The sequence below is a fragment of the Strix aluco genome, chromosome 16, assembly GCF_031877795.1.
Source record: "Strix aluco isolate bStrAlu1 chromosome 16, bStrAlu1.hap1, whole genome shotgun sequence".
NCBI classification, from domain to species: domain Eukaryota; kingdom Metazoa; phylum Chordata; class Aves; order Strigiformes; family Strigidae; genus Strix; species Strix aluco.
The window spans coordinates 6,473,866-6,490,087 of NC_133946.1; the positions used below are offsets into that span (position 1 = coordinate 6,473,866).

At 35.4% G+C, this 16,222-nt stretch overlaps 1 protein-coding gene across 1 annotated transcript in view; it reads right to left on the reverse strand.

Moving 5' to 3' along the window:
* Positions 1 to 323: 323 nt before the first annotated feature.
* The window catches only part of LUZP2 (leucine zipper protein 2), a 197,091-nt gene continuing 181,192 nt past the window's right edge, over positions 324 to 16,222 (reverse strand). Inside the window, exons 10-12 of the mRNA XM_074841934.1 lie at positions 12,517 to 12,603; positions 1,648 to 1,725; positions 324 to 968 (exon numbers count right to left, since the gene is read on the reverse strand). Of these exons, the coding sequence (XP_074698035.1) occupies positions 864 to 968; positions 1,648 to 1,725; positions 12,517 to 12,603 (270 nt within the window). The 3' untranslated portion in view covers positions 324 to 863. The remainder of the gene's footprint in view (positions 969 to 1,647; positions 1,726 to 12,516; positions 12,604 to 16,222) is intronic.

The following is a 16,222-nucleotide window of genomic DNA, read 5'->3' on the forward strand; positions in this document are numbered from 1 at the left end:
TCTTGTCATAGAGTACGTGACCCACGAGAAACTGGAAGAATCCTTGGAGTCACAGAGCTTACCCCAACCAAAATGCTCCTCTCTGCTGGAGTGACCAAAGCCCATCTGTAGTGGACAAAATGAGGTTTTACCATGTAAAGTGTATTTATCCTGTTGAGATCAGCACAAATATAAGCGATGGAACTGACTTATTTTAGCTCAGTTCCAGCTGCAAAAACTTTTGCTTGAATCCTAAAAACCATGATTCACTCTATCTCCATCTCCTTAACTCTGCATTTCTGTCAGTGCTTCAGCACCCAAAAATGGACTAGTTTTAATAGCAGTTAGGAAAAAAAACAACCAAACAAACATCTTTTATTGTTTAAGTAAGCAGATTTGAAATGGTACTACTGAAAGCTAAGTATACATGGACCCCCACTGTTCGGTTTTTACAGTTGCTCTTATGAGTTCTATTGTACTTCAACTATGTTTACACAGATATTTTTTTCCCCACATTAACTGCCCCTTAATTCTTAACTTGATTTAAGACCTAATTTACCATAAAGGTACATGAAATAGAAGAGACTGAGAAAATACTTAAGAATAGGTGTTGTTTACAAAGAAACTAATTTATAGTATGCAATTACTGATCAGGTAGAACAAGAGTTTGAAAACCGGACTGTATTACAAAGCATTTTTTCAAACATCCATTTTGGATTATTGCTGGAAGGTACTAATTGGTCTATTCTAGACTAATTTACAAACATTCATAAAATAGTGAAAAATGCATGCTTTAGAAACCTGGTACATTTCATGCCTCTGGACTAAAAAGAATATGAAGATGGAAGCAAGTGATGGGCATTTTTAATGTAGATTAGTAGTGCTTAGAGTTTTTTTTCTTTTGTACTAACAGACTCTTCAAATTTTTTCTCATTCCTTTCAGGTGATTTTTTATCTTCAGGTTTAGTCCACGGAGGGCTGTGCAACTTCTGTTGAAGATGAAAACAATATCAGTGTAAGCACTGCATACGCGATATGCACATACACAACCAAAGTAAAAAAGTTATGTTAAAATTCTGTGGCAATAGTGCACACAGAGCTGTATTTCTGTTAGTATGATGTAACAGACTTAAACTACTGTAACAGAATGTGATATTTACCTACTGTGTCTAGAAAAGGATTCTGAACTCTACTGAAGAAAGCAGATTTAACAATCTTTGACAGTGCAAAATCATACAAGTCTGATGCTGCTTTAGAGTCATGGTAATTTTCATCTTTTGGTCTACTAAATGAGGATCTCAGGTGTTTAACTTGTTTACGACTTTTCTGTTGGTAACATGGATGAATACAAGTTCACATAATTGCAGCCATGTAATTATTTTGGAAATCTCTCCCTTCTCCTGTTCCCAGTACTGTGGACATCACGTCAATTAAGTCTTTTGACTACTAGGATACCTCAGTTCTTCAAGTATTAAATAGTTTTGCACATTGTTAACAACCAGAAGCCATTTTGAACAGATGAATCCATCAGGTACAATCAAAGTCTGAACTTCAAAAGCAGTTCTGTCTCAAAAGCATTAGTGTGAAAGGTGTAAATACAGTCCAAGCAATTGCATGCTTTACAAGACCTTTTAATACAAAACTGAGAATTTCTCAGAAACAGAATACCTGAAAACTTGTCTCTGTTTCTGCTGTCTTCAAACGAGATGTTGAATTATTGCGATTCCCCAAACACTTCTTGCCAACCTGTCAATACAAATGTCAGAGAGAACTACTTTGTACTTTTCCTAAAATATTGATGATTTTCCTAAAAAAAAAAAATAACAGTGGTTTTTTTTTAGCCTAGTCGACGAAATGGAACAAAAGAAAATTTTCATAGCTAAGTGAATCCCATACTTCCATCATCCCTATAATAGCCTAATGTGGCTGCAAGTTTAACAACTTAACACTTATCTAGCTTTTTTTCTTCATGTTTAAATCTCACCACAAATAGGGAAGTTTATTCCTACAGTGGTCCCATGGAACAGGTAAGTAATTATAAATGTCTGTTATGGGTGAAGAAACAGTAACAAACAGATGAAAACTAGCATTACAGTTAGGACTTCTCTATTACTATTCTCTTGTTCTAAACTGCTAGATCTCTGAGGTATAATAATCCCTGAGTGGAGATATGTATAATTCCCTGCATGAGCAAGTCAGATGACTCTCAAGGTACAGAAAAGCTTTTTAGATTCATTGCTGTCATTTTATTCCAGCAATAATGTAATTTTCTTTGCCAATATGCTTTTGAATATCAGGGAAAACAGAGTTGAACAGCATAAATAAAATTAATTACACAGTAGATTTTTGAACCAAAGATATCTCATGTTATGAGTTTCAACTAGAGATTTACCCAGCACTGAAATTTCTGCTGTAATTAAATTAAAGTCCCTTCAGGAGTGGGATTAATGATGCCATAGGCAAAGAAATTAAAATAAGAAATACAGTAAAATATTGATAATCTTTGGTCATTACTTTAAAATGTGTTCACATTGGAATTTCTCTACTTGTTTTGCTATTAAAACTGATACATTTAAATGCAGTGAAAATAAATGGGCTTTTTGTTTTAAGTCATTAAGACTGTTTCCAACATAACAGTAATTTTGTTTATCTTAACTTTTAACAAAACTCTTCCTCTGAAATGTTTCCTGCTTAGCACAAACCCTTGAAGATTTTTAAAGCTAAGTCAAGCCTAGACAGAATATTTTTTACACATCAGACATAATGTAACATACTAATGAAAAACAGTGAAAGAATCATTAGTATATAGACATGAGTTTTACTCAAAGGTATACAAATGCAAACATGCCTTCAACAAGGAACTCCCAATAACGTCCATGACAAGGTTTGCTGACATTTCTGCAACTTTTTTTTTTTTTGGTATTATGGTTGATAACATCAGTCTAGGATAGAATAAGCTATTTGTGTCTAGGAGAGCAACAGAATCATGAACAGAAAGAGAAAAAATTTTCTGAATGGTAATGTTTTGAGGCATTTTTTTGGACAGACTTTCTTAAGAAAATGCCAAGTCAATCTGAATTCATCCCATAGCACCTTAAATCGGGACACAATAAAAACTACCTCTCTCTGCAGAGAACACTGAAAATAAACACACTAACATGCAAATTAAATATCAAGAAATTTTATAAATATCCTTTCAGTAGAAAAGACATTAGATTGGAGTTAATTAAAAAGTAAGATACTGACAAGGGAGAAGAAAATTCATTAATTTTTTGCACTTGAGAAATTCTGACAGTCCCTTGCCTGTAACAAAGTTGATCTATGAACAGGTGTGAATAGGAAAATGAAACATGTTATTAAGAAAACTACTTGGAGAGGAGATTGCTGCCTCCCTCCTGAAAGCTTCTAGGGAGACGGTGGTACTGCCAAGGATTTTATAATACTTTGGGGGGGCTTTAGTCATGTTTAAGCTACTGAAGTGAGCCTCTGAGATGGTGCAATTGAAGTGACTGATGGTGGGGACTCTTTATCAAATTTTTCCCACTATACACAATAGCAAATAAAAGTTGGATTAATATTACATTATAAGGAATAATCAAGGTAGTATTGATTAAAAAAAAATCTGTTGATAAAGCACCTACTCCTCCTTTTATGAAAATAATTAAATCATAGGTGTTTCCTGTTCTAGATAAAGACTAAGTGAGATGACCAAGAGTAGATATTTTAAATAAAATTTTAATACTTCAGAAGCTTATAAGTGTGGTCATGGCAGAACTTATATTTAATATATTTACTAGTGAGATAGATTGAAAAAAATGTTTTCAGCTTAGTCATGTTTAGAAAAATTTGAGGGTTTCAGAGACTTATAGGTGAGCAGCTCGAGGACAAAAGATGTTACAGATCAAAAAGGAACAGCATTTCACGTTGTGTAATGAAAAGGACAGAAATAATGTTAATGAAATATAAGATCATTTACAAATCCATAATTTATTCTAACTGTACATACTAAAAAAAAATTCAAGTAACCTATTTCACCAAGACAATACATAGGAGATAGGCATCAAAAAATATTCATTGGAATTAACATAAATATAGGTCAACTATTTAAGACACATACAGAAGAAGGAAAAAAAAGGTTGCCTTAGGAAAATAAAAGCTAATGTTAAAAACAATGCTTTATAAGTGACTAATCTTTCATACGGTTTTCATAGACCAGATAACAAAGGCCATCTTGGTAGGAGAACAGCAGTGAAGATTTATGTCTGTAGTATTTCATATTTGTTCACTCATAGTTGTTTTCTTTTCAGCAACACACCATATGGATCACTGTTGGAGAAAGTAGAATGGGACATTTTTCTAAAGAAAGCAACTCCTATGTCTTTATGTTGTTAAAGTGTAAAGTATTCGTTATTGATTCCTTGTCATAGTGAAACCTTGAGTATCCTTAACAAATAAATTACAGATCAAACAGCAGCGATATCTTTCAATATGCCATCAGTCAACAGCAGTTCAACAGCTAGAATTATAACCGGTCACTGTGGATGAGCTCTATACATCCTCTGGCTCTTGGCTTTAAGTCAGTTCAGTTCCTAAAGCTGAAACAGACGGGTATAGCAGGATCACCTGATATAAACGTAAACTGGGCTTAACACAACCTAAACTGAATCCCATACCTATACCCCCTCATGCATACATACAAACACATGCATATATATATACGCCTCTGTGTATTTATTTGGTTCTATATATATATAGACACACAGGTATGTGCATATTTATGTTCAGGTATATGTATACACAAACACATAAATATACAAACATACACACCCCCCTTTCCCTCAGCTAAAAACCACCTCAGACAAAGGGGGAAATATAAAACCAATGCACTAGAATACCTTTCACAGCCATGAGTGACATGCAGACAAAAAATGCCAAATATTACTGGGGGTTTTTTGGTTTGTTTTTTTTTTTTTGCTTGTTTCCTCTATGCCAAGTGGTGGAAAGATTGTTTTGTTTGCTTTTCTGTGCAAGTGTCTCTGTCAGATTCGCTCCTGTGAGAGGTACACTAATTACAAAAATAGAGAATGATAGCGTGACATGGTGGAAACTGGAAAGCAAAAAGCAAACATGGAAGCAAAAAGCAAAAATAATTGCTTTTGGAAAATAAAGAGGTTGAAATGTTGTCAGTGTAGTTTTTCTGTTTTATGAAAATGAGATTTTAGAAGTGCCTGTTGGAAGAAATACTGGGATTCTGGCAAGCTTTGAATCAAGATTTCAGCAGATGAAGGACACAAGAGCAAACTCGTACCTGTGTGTTTCTCCCACAAGAGCAGGCATGCCAGCTGCCCTGCTTGAGATGGGAGGGTCAGAAAGGGGAGAAGAAAGGGAAGGTGCCAACTCGGAAAGCCTCTATGCAGGACAGTTACATTTCCAGCTCATGCACAAACCCTCGAACACCATGGAATAGAGCAGAGCACACCCTTAGCCCTCATAACTTGCTGTCTTCAGTCCTTGCACCACCAAGGAAGATGAACTCTGGTACAAAGTGATGCCCCCCTCAATGTACACTTGTGCAGAGATACATACACCTGGGCAAAAAGCAGATTTCCCCATTTCTGTCAGAGAAGATCAGCTGTTGTTCTTCCAGAAAATGAGTATTTTTAGCAAGATTATTACTGGGAAATCTAATAAAATGCTAAGACTATAAGAGAGGACTAAAAACATGCAAGTAGAAACAACAATCAGAAAGTAAAATAAAATGAAAGTCAGTAAGTCCCCAAAAAAAAGGTCTCAAGTCAGTCTTGTTAGTTTAATGCAACTCCACTGACTCCTCTTGTACCATCATACCAAAGTAGGTTGTAATTTAAAATCTTGTCAGCAGTACTTCAAGGATGTTCTGGTTTTCATGGCAAGTGTAACACGACATTTGACATTATGGACTGTTTCCCCCTGCTGTCGTGCAGAAAGCTGTATGGAGAGGAGTGGGAACATTGCACAGAAGATGAAAGAGTTTTGTCTGCACATCATCTCTCTTGGTCACAGGTAAGTTTTACATCTGTGCTGGCTTCATGGGAGGGCAGGGAGCAGGCACTACTGCTCTGTCACCATCTGAACAAGTCCCAGGTAACTCAGCAGGCAACGCAGTCTCATCTCTCAACCTCAGTGTAATGATTTAAAGTTTGGCATAGATATGAAACCATTTCTTGCCTGTCCCTCTTAGTGCTTGCAGAGAAGTTCAGTCAGGCTCTTATAAGCTACATAGCAAAAATTTAAAAAAACAGAAAAATTTCTAATACCCAGGAGAAAATGAAGGCACCACATAAATGACTGCCCCTTGTCCCTTAGCTAATGTCTTTTCAGAGATCCAGAAGCGTAGTATGTGGCTCTAGGGTCAACATAATAATACAACATAATAACGTTGGTTATTTTCTTGTTTGTGCCTGAAGTGACAAGTGGATAAAGAACGCAGATCAAGTGGCAGGTGGATAATGAATGCAGATGAAATGGCAGAGTGCATGGTGGAGGCGGACAAGACTAAATACCTGGGAAGCTATAAAGTAAGGAATAGATCATTCTACATGCATGCTTTGGTCTAGCTGAAAAATATTGATGAGCAAAATATTGCAACATTAACAAGAGTGCAAATTATTGTTAGCATGGTGAAAAGGTGTATTTTAATACAAGATCGTGACAGAAATACTTCAGTATACTCTTCTGCATTTAATGAAAACAACAGCAAAAAAGCGAACAATAATCCAAAATTCTAACTTCATTACCAAAGTCTATTCCCTGTCACTTCAGGCACAAACAAAACAGGCAGTTCATCCTTAACTACATTCTGTGCTTTCTTCTGCTTTCCTTTAAGGAGACTGAAGGTGGCAGTTTCAAAGGGAATGGGATGGCAAACTAGCTCTCAGTCCCATTCAGAAGCACAATCCCCATGTTTCTTACATCAATACACTACTGCAATTCCAAATACAACAAACCCCATGTGGCGTACAGGCATTTAAAACACAATGCAAGCTAAATACATTTAACCCTAAATTCTCAATTCCCCAATTTCTCATTATACTTTAAACTGATGTTTTGGAGATTCAATTAGTATTTGCTCTAGTCATTGGCCACAAACAATACTTACCTCACCAGGTTGGAAGCAGCAATTGGACCATTTCATTGTTTTCCTCACTCAGTTAAGCTTAACATTTATTAAAGCTTTAACTGCAACTGTCACATTTAAAGGTTCATTAGAGATGAAGAGGGATTCTGCTATTGATATTTACTTCCATTCCTAAAGGCTTCTCAATCACGTACATTTTGTCCTAGCTTCATCAGCATGTGCCCACACAAGCAACCTCCTTTTTCTAGATTCAGGAAGCAAACCTTCAAAACTTATAATCACAGCCAGTATTTATCCAAGTATACGGTTATTAAGTAAACGATGACTAGTCCTTGAAGCAGTTTTATGACTCAGAGCAGTGAAACAAGACAGAAAGACACATTTCTTTGACGCTTAGAGTCCTGCCTCCTCTTTTCCACGCCGCTCCCTAACATTTCCTTATTTTAATAGAAATTGTAATAATTTAATGTGTTATATCTAACCATTACTGATAGATCCCAGAATTTCACCCACAAATGAATTAACTTTATAGAATAAGCTCTATATTTTATGTGTGGAAACATTCTTCACCTTGCCATTAAGTTGTTCTGACTGGTATTTACAGTATGTTTTCCACATATTTTGTAATTATGGGCATATTTGTAAGACAAACATTATATTCATGAAATTACATATGCTGTATTTTTATCATAAAACATCAAGAGGCATCCAATGTTTGAACACTCAACTTTAAAAGCTCTAACACACACCAGTCAGAATTCCAAGTAGTGAAAGCTAAACCTTTCCCAAGGAAAAGGCTTCAGGAAAAAGAGTGCTGGAAAATTTTATTTAAGTATTTGATAGTTGGCCAAGTCATTTCACTGTTTTCACTCTTATTAACCCCTTCCAAATTGCACAGTTTTTTCTTAACATGTCCTTAAAATTTAGCTTGGCCAATATTCACAATTTTTATGGCTAAGCACAACAGAAGTCATCTTGTGATTTTCTTCTACATGGTAGAGAAACAGACCAAATTCAGCAATGTTGAATGTTTGTTACTTGCTTTACACAAACTTTAAGAAACACATTAATGATCTATTTGCATTTGTAAAATAAAATTTTCATACAAGTGCATTTTGCCTTAAGCAATATATTTTGTATATATAAGAGGAAAAAAATATTGAGAACAGTAAGAGAGAAATTTAACAAGGTAGAAAAACTGAGGTGGGCATAGGTCTTGAAATACTGTGCAGTCTTTACCAATTTAGTGTGCAGTTTGATTAACAAAGTATTTTTGCATGAAATTCTGGTTATAAAATATGAAGTTTGATCAGTATAATATGCAAAATTTCAGAAGTTATGGTAGTCAGTTCACCTAGTGAATTATACAGCAGAGCTGGGGAGGTTCACAGTTGGATATATAAATTATAAAGGTGGATCACCCAAGTGTGCATCTTCATTTAAAAAGAATTTTCAAAAAGCCAGTTAAAATTCAGCTATTACACTATGCAATTTGACCCACAAACTGCTGAACAATGTAGCTAGAAAGCTATTCCACTGCACCAACGCAGCAAGTAAGAACTGGCTTTATTGCTCAAATAATCATTCAACATATCACAAGTGGACAGGAAATCAAGAAGTTTAAATAAGTGATATTATATTCAACTTCTACAGTTCAAAGATAATTCTGCCACTGCCAGATTTAGTAGACCAAACATTGCGGCTTCAGCATTCCTTTGCATCACTACAGACCTCCTTTTGGCTTCAGCGGGCACTAAAGCAGATATGCAGGACATTTGTTGAGTATGATGGAGGAGATAGTACTGAGCTAGTTCCAAAGAAATTAAACCAGGTACCGGGAGAAAAGGATGGCATGGTCAAGTCAACTGACAAACTAGGTATCTTAGTCATCATTAGCCAAGTCAAATCCACAGTTTATCCAAGGACATGTTTTATCAGATTCACTCATTGATTTATTAGAGATCTGTATTTCAATCTCCTTTCAGCCTCATTGTTTAGAAGAAAGATATGGAGCAAAATGTAGTGAAGTGGGCACGTACGTTTTCATAAAACACCTCTGCAGTTTTTCATATCCTCCTCCTATTTTAGAGCACAGTACTGAGTGGATGGTTAAACTAAGATGATGTAACTTCTTGTGACCTTCATAGTCCTCATTTAGGGAACAGAATTACTGAATTCACTGTAAGAATTTTATTACGTTGAAATTTTGTTATAATGATTTCTTTTTTCTCTCATTACTCCCTTGGGAAAGCAATGGGAGAGTACAATGTGATCAACCTCAGCAATTGAAACTTATAGAGAAAAAAGAGGCAAAATGTTGTGGTTGCTTAGAAACATGTACAAGTTTGGCTCTGATACTCAGTGTCCTTTGTCACTGAATGATTAATGAACATGCAGTGTTTGTTTACTGCAGGAAATTAAGGCAGTAAATAAAAGCACTATCACTTTTATTTATCAGAAAAGACTCTACAAGGACAAAGAGCAAAAAATCTAAGATGAGAACAGAAAATAAAGAATCGCTTTATAAATTGTTTGATGTTTTAGCACTACCAAATAGGTGGTTTTAAATGACATGCTACACACATAAGAATTATTTGATATGAAAAAAGGAAAAAGTACATGCTGGTGTAAAATCCAAAAAAAGCTCCCACAAAACTTTTGGACTCTCTCTTTCAGGAGACAGTCACAGAGAAGACACCTCTGGACAAGACTAAGGAAAAATAGTATTGACAAGATTCCTCTAATAAAATAATCATTGTCATCATCTAAATAATGGAATCTTTTAAAAGAAAACTGAAGTTAAGATTTTTTTGGTCTTTGACAAATTTCAAATGATTTGATCTAATCAAGATTTTGTATTACAGGATAGTCTATCTACTTCTGGCTACTACAGATCCCATGTCAAATTTCATGACAGCTAAGGTATCGGCAGTATCTAACTTCAAAATCAGCTAATATAATTTGGCCTGCCTGTATCCAATTTGTAAACAAATCTTCATTTGTATTGATTTCAATGTAAACTACAGTAATCATTATGAACATTCATAAAACAATAAAGAAGTTGCAGTAGGATTACAAATTTAAGACAGAGAGGGAAGCTTAGCCATACAGACTAGAAAACATTGGTTGAGATCAGCAGCTATCTCCTTTTATTTTTTGCCTCAACAACTGAAACACTGTGTGTTCTTCTCTAGTCAGTCTTTACTACAGTAATTCTTCCAAAACGTAAATCATATTTTGTTTATCAGAGAGACAATCAGAGGATCTTTACAAACCTCTGAGAAAGCGTTGAGGAAATATTAGGTTTCTAAGCAACATTTTAGTTTTAAGCATATTCATTAAGGTCGTGGTCTTTTATCATGTGCTCAACCTTCATTTATTTTTCTTAAAAAAATGGCACAGGAGAACCTGTCATCCAGGCTATACTTCCCTCATTGGGAGTTTAGCAGCTGCAAAAACTTCTGATAAAAACACACACAACCAAATAATGATAAAATTATGAGAAAAACTCTAGAGTATTCCCCAGTCTGGAATTTTCTTGATGTGATATTGTTCACAGGTACAAATCACAGCTTTGTACTATTGAAGTAATACGAACCTCTAGGAAAATAAACTACTTCTAGTTCTTTCAGGATTTAAGGTGGTATCTCTAAAGTCATCATATGAGGGCTAATTGTGCAAAGAGACATTTTTAATTCATTTCTCGAATTAATTAATTGGAATTCTTCCTTGTCTCTAGATAAATATGTATTTATTAACATAAGACAAAAAAAGGTAATAATAAAAGGTGGGAAGAGGTTGCTAACCCATTGTCGTCATCTGCACGGTTATTGTGTCCCATGCAGTCCATATTCAGATGGACAGTGTGTGTAGGACAAAGAAAAAAAAGTTTCAACTTGAACAACAGGAAAACAAAATACTAGTTGTTACAAGCACAAAAAGACACTACCACACTTTAATCAAAATAACTAACTCCTTGATTTTATGGAAAAGTACATCCTTTAGGTGTCTTTCATTGCATTATTTGATACAAAAATTAAATATTCTCTTGATTTGTGAATTGCTTTAACAACTTTGTGTTTTACTCCCTGCTTTAATGTATTCACTTCTGTAAAAAAAAAGTTGCTTGAACCTCTTTCTACAAATATTCAGCCTAAATAAATTCAGCCTCTACCTAAAGTAACCTATATTCCATCGAACTTTCCACAACTTTCCCAGGTGGCTGCCAATCTCCAGTCATAACCTAAATGGAGTTCACTTCAAATTCAGAATTTTATATCTTACTCTTTCTTCTCCTCCTTCAATTTTTATTAGTAAGAAATGAAGATTCCTTCATCTTTAGGCATTAAGAAAGGTGCACAACTGCAAATTATGGACTCTTCTCCTGGATACACAATTTCTCCTTGTCTCTGTCCTGCTCTGGAGAATGTGGCAGAGGGGAAGTTACTTATAACTGATGATTAATAAAACTGGTAACATATTTGTAATGAATGGATAATATATACAGATTTTTCCAATTTGTTGGATACTGAATTATCTGAGATTTGTTTTCCAAACTTTGCTTCATATTGCTACACATTGCTGTGCTCACTAACAGGAAGCTACCCAGTTACTTCCACAGGACTGTTATATCTGGAGGAAGGCAATGTGTTCAGCAGTTCATTCAAAAGCAATTGTGAGAGACTTTTTCCTTCTGTAGTCTGTATTTCACCTGCAAATTCATCAAGGTAGCACTATACTTTTTGGACTATTGAGCAGACAATACACTCTCTCAACACATTTTGTCTCGCATTCTTTCTGTTTTTTTCCTGTTTTATTTGTATCATTATAATTGCAGCCCTAATAGAAGCATTTGGGATTTCTGGTAACAGCTCCCACCATGCTGTGTGAATGAGAGTTTTGCCTCAGTAACAGCAGCAGATTTAGCTTTCTATCAGACACGTCATCAGAAAAACACAGCCTGCAGCTTTCCTACACTGGCAGTGGACAAAATTATATACTTTCAACTTTTATGTTGGCACCTCTTACATCTCCCCGAAGGTTTTTTATCAAATGAAGCATCTGTGACAACTGTGCCTGATTATTAGGGGAAACAATATGTAAACAACTCTTCACCCAGGAACAGGCCCATTCTTGAGACAGTTAAACATCAAATCACATCTTTTCCTCTGCTGCTTTTCCTGTAACAGCTCTATAAGTTCTATCAAGTAGTCTTTACAAGAAACCCAGAGAGTATGCCTGCATAGATTGACAGTGAAGAGCATTTGCTCCTCAGCACTTTAATGCAGAATATAGCAGGCTTATAAAATATATGTACCAGCTTGTCTAGGAAAAGAGTCACATCAATAATCACCTAAGGCATTAATGTTTTAATACAATCTAGATTAGACCCTGGTGTCTAGGTGAGCTAGCTTTCTTACATCTTGAGAATCACACTCCTGGACGCTCTGATTCTCTTCCTTTCCCGAGGCCACGTGAAGATTCTCTTTCTCTGCTGAAGCATTTCGCTGGACATAGCAAATTAAAAAAGAAAATAAAATAAATCGTTAATATAGATAAAATTTCAAATAAGTCACATTTGAAAAATCAGGATAATGACATAAAACCAAGAGGTCAGATATTGCAAACTGTTAACTACTGTAGGCTGCATTTTCAGAAAATTTTATAAAGGGAGTGTTTTAATATACATCCTCATTAAAGCACTTGCTTGTAAAGCATTACTTCCATATAACTAATCAGGACTTTCTATTTGAAAACTGATGACATCAAGGTGACTTGATGGTTTATCGTTTTGTATGTTACTAAAATCATAATGGAAGTACAAGTTAAATAACATTTTTTTTTGTGTAAACATTTGGATGGGGTGGGGTAAAGAAGGAAAAAAAAGCATTTTCAGAACTCATATTTCTCTGCGTCTTGTGAATTCTGTGAAAGATTCAGAACCTGAGTTGAAGCTGTTTATGAACTGCTTTAGCTTACTTCAGCTGTCCACAGCCTCCCAGATGGGACTTCACATCATTGTGAGCTGGCAAAACGTGTTCCATTTTGTGCCTCTCAGTTACTGCCATACACTCAAAACAGACTGCTACATGGGGCAGTTGCTCTACAATCCAGGCTATCAGTTTATATAAGCAATGAATTGTCTTCCACTGAAACACTGGCTGTTTTAGCATGTTTTTCTATTATTACCTGCAACTTTTAAGATTCAAAGAGCCATGAACAGGAAGAATATGCAATGCTTCTTTTACACACAGCTTGCACTATATTCATACCTCAGTATTTTTTAATTTACCTTAATAGCTTCACAAGGAATTATTTCAAAAAGAAATGATCCATAAAATCTGGAAAATATATTGCTAAATTAACTGGATACCCTGACATATGTATCACTGCTTGTGCATTACAACTGCATACTCTCCTGAGACATAAAGTAACTAGAACAACTGGATGGATCATAATTTGCTGATAGTCATGAGAGGATTGCTATGACCACCACCTTGTTATTCTTAGTTCTGCAGCATTATTCATGTAAAAAGCATTCATCTTCCAGCATCTAATTCAAAGACCACTGAAATTCATGGAGGGAATGTAAATTGTGCAAGATTTAAGTGTTTCCAAAATATACCTTTGCTAAAAACCAAACAAAACCCCAAGCCCAAACACACCCCCCAACCCAAAATGAAATGTAATCTTATTCTGATACAATATAACCCCAGAAAATAATAAAAATTTTAAAATAGAATTGATGAGCCTCTCTTTTTGTTTTAAGTTTCAGATCATAAAGAGTTTGTAACTATCCTTAGGGATCTGGTTTCCATCAAATAGTCTGCAAGCATCTAGAAACTCTTCAGAGGAATGGGTGTGGGGAAAAAATCAAACTAATTTCTCTGCAAAGAAAAGTTAGAACTTCAAACACCAGTTCTGAAAGCTTGAACCATCCTTTCCTCATGACACTTATACTGCACTGAATTACTAATGAATACAAGGTTTTCAAAAATGACAGAGAACAGGAAAAAACAAAGATTACAGGTTACTATTTGCAATATAGTCTCTGTTTAACAGCTCTTCAGTGAGGAACTGTTACTTTTATAGAGCAATTGACTACCGGAAAAAGTGATGAGGAGGTGAACAAACCGAGAAGATCAATATAAATTATTGTTTTGCCATTTCATAGCTGTATTGAGTGATTTGCCTCTTTGGACTGAAAGAATTATTACAGCTCTGAAAATTTGAATTTCTTCCCATTGACTAAGAGAGGCATACATATACAGTGAATGATAGAGAGTACACACATTCACCTGATTTCTTGACTACTTGAACCATTAAATCCACATGGGATGCCAGGAAAACAAGCCAGCTTGCAGCCTTCTTAATTCAGGAGAATAAACGTCTGTGCATAGTGCCTCTAGTTTCAGAATTCGATTCCTGGTCAAGATTTTAGCTTAGCAGATTATACATGCAGCATATATATCTGATTTCTCAGCATGTTGTACTCATGTCTACAGAACAAGGCGAGGTTTGGGATATTTAGGTGAGGCTGTCATCAAGAAAGCACTTGCCCGGTGTCATATTTTCAAATGTTTACAGCATTTCCTACCTCTAGGAAAGTAGAAGACAGTAAAATTGTCAATTCTCATCCTCTTTAATATTGAGAATAGTCAAGTCCAATATTGTATCCTAGAAGTCTTTCTCTTCTTTTTTCTCCCAAAACAAAATACAAGATTTTTTTGAGGTGTTTCAATTTTGGTATGATTGCCTTAACCAGTAGGATCGGATTATGGAACAGCCTTTAAAACTCACTTGCCACAGCTGCACTGCTCAGACACCATCCAAGCAAGGGAGCAGTGACAGGTCTGCTTCATTGCCCATCTGGTTTCTAATTGATAAACATCACATCCCTTCAGCTATTGCACAACCATCATCCCCAATTGTTTTTCATACTGTTATCCTAAACTGACACTGATCTGCATGTCTTGAGTTCTAGTTTAAAAAACAACCACACTTCTCACAGCAGCCAAAGAAGGACAGCAGAACAGAGGGCAAGAAGGTGTCTTGCCAGGTCCTTATGGCCAGAATGACACAGGGCTTTCTTGCATCTTATGTACATACTTTTAACCTATAATATTTTGAGACCAAGACTGACTTCTTACGTGGGGGGGGAAAAAAAAAAAAAAATCAAAATCAAAATAAATATTTTTGAAGGCTGATCTGCTTGCTGATGATGTGGGAGTCTTTGAGGTAGACTTTGCAAACAAGATCCTTTGTTATTAAAAACAATCTCTCCTCTTAAAAAATGAATATGCTATTATCTGAATGAAGCCTATTTACTAGACTGACAGCTTACCTAATACAAATGCTATGAAGTATTTCAGAGTGAAACGGTTTGGAAACAGTTTCTGAACTCCTTCCCAATTTGCTTAAAGCTTTCTGAACCCTCCTCAAAGCTATTCAATACAGCATTTTGCACATGAACATTTTTTTCAAGGATCATCACCTCTTTTATCTTTTTCTCTTAGAAATAATTTAGAAATTATAGCATCTTCCTGGTGAGACCTTACCAGCTTGACTAAAAACCAAGCTTTGCATTTCAGATACTTGAAATAAATACAATTGTTTACAATGCATTAAGGTCGATGCCTGCAGATGAAAATAGACTCTGTTCATGTGTGCTTTGCTTGTAGCAGAACTTGCAGAGTACTTCTGACAGAGAAGCAAGCCAAACTCATTATTTCTTTGACTTCTCTTCCAAAGTCTGCACTGGAATAAGTGACAGAACCTAATTCTGCTTCATACCTTTGAAATTTCCTGCGGTTATGCTTTATATTTTTTTCATTTCTAATATCAAACAAATTTTCATCTCAAAGCATGGACTGTTATTATAATATCTTCATCTTAACTGCTAAATAAAACTGCAACATTAGGTCAACTGAATTCTGTCTTTCAAAAGGTTTTTTGACTTTGATATGTAGTTCAATTCTTTCCTGTATTAGAAATAGTCTTATCAGATCTTTCTTCTTTCTATATGGCTTTTTGGGATGACTGCACAGCTCCTATTCTCTAGTCAGCATTTGTTCACGTGAGATGCCAGAGTGCTATTGACAGGGATTGCTTGCCAGATGACCTGCC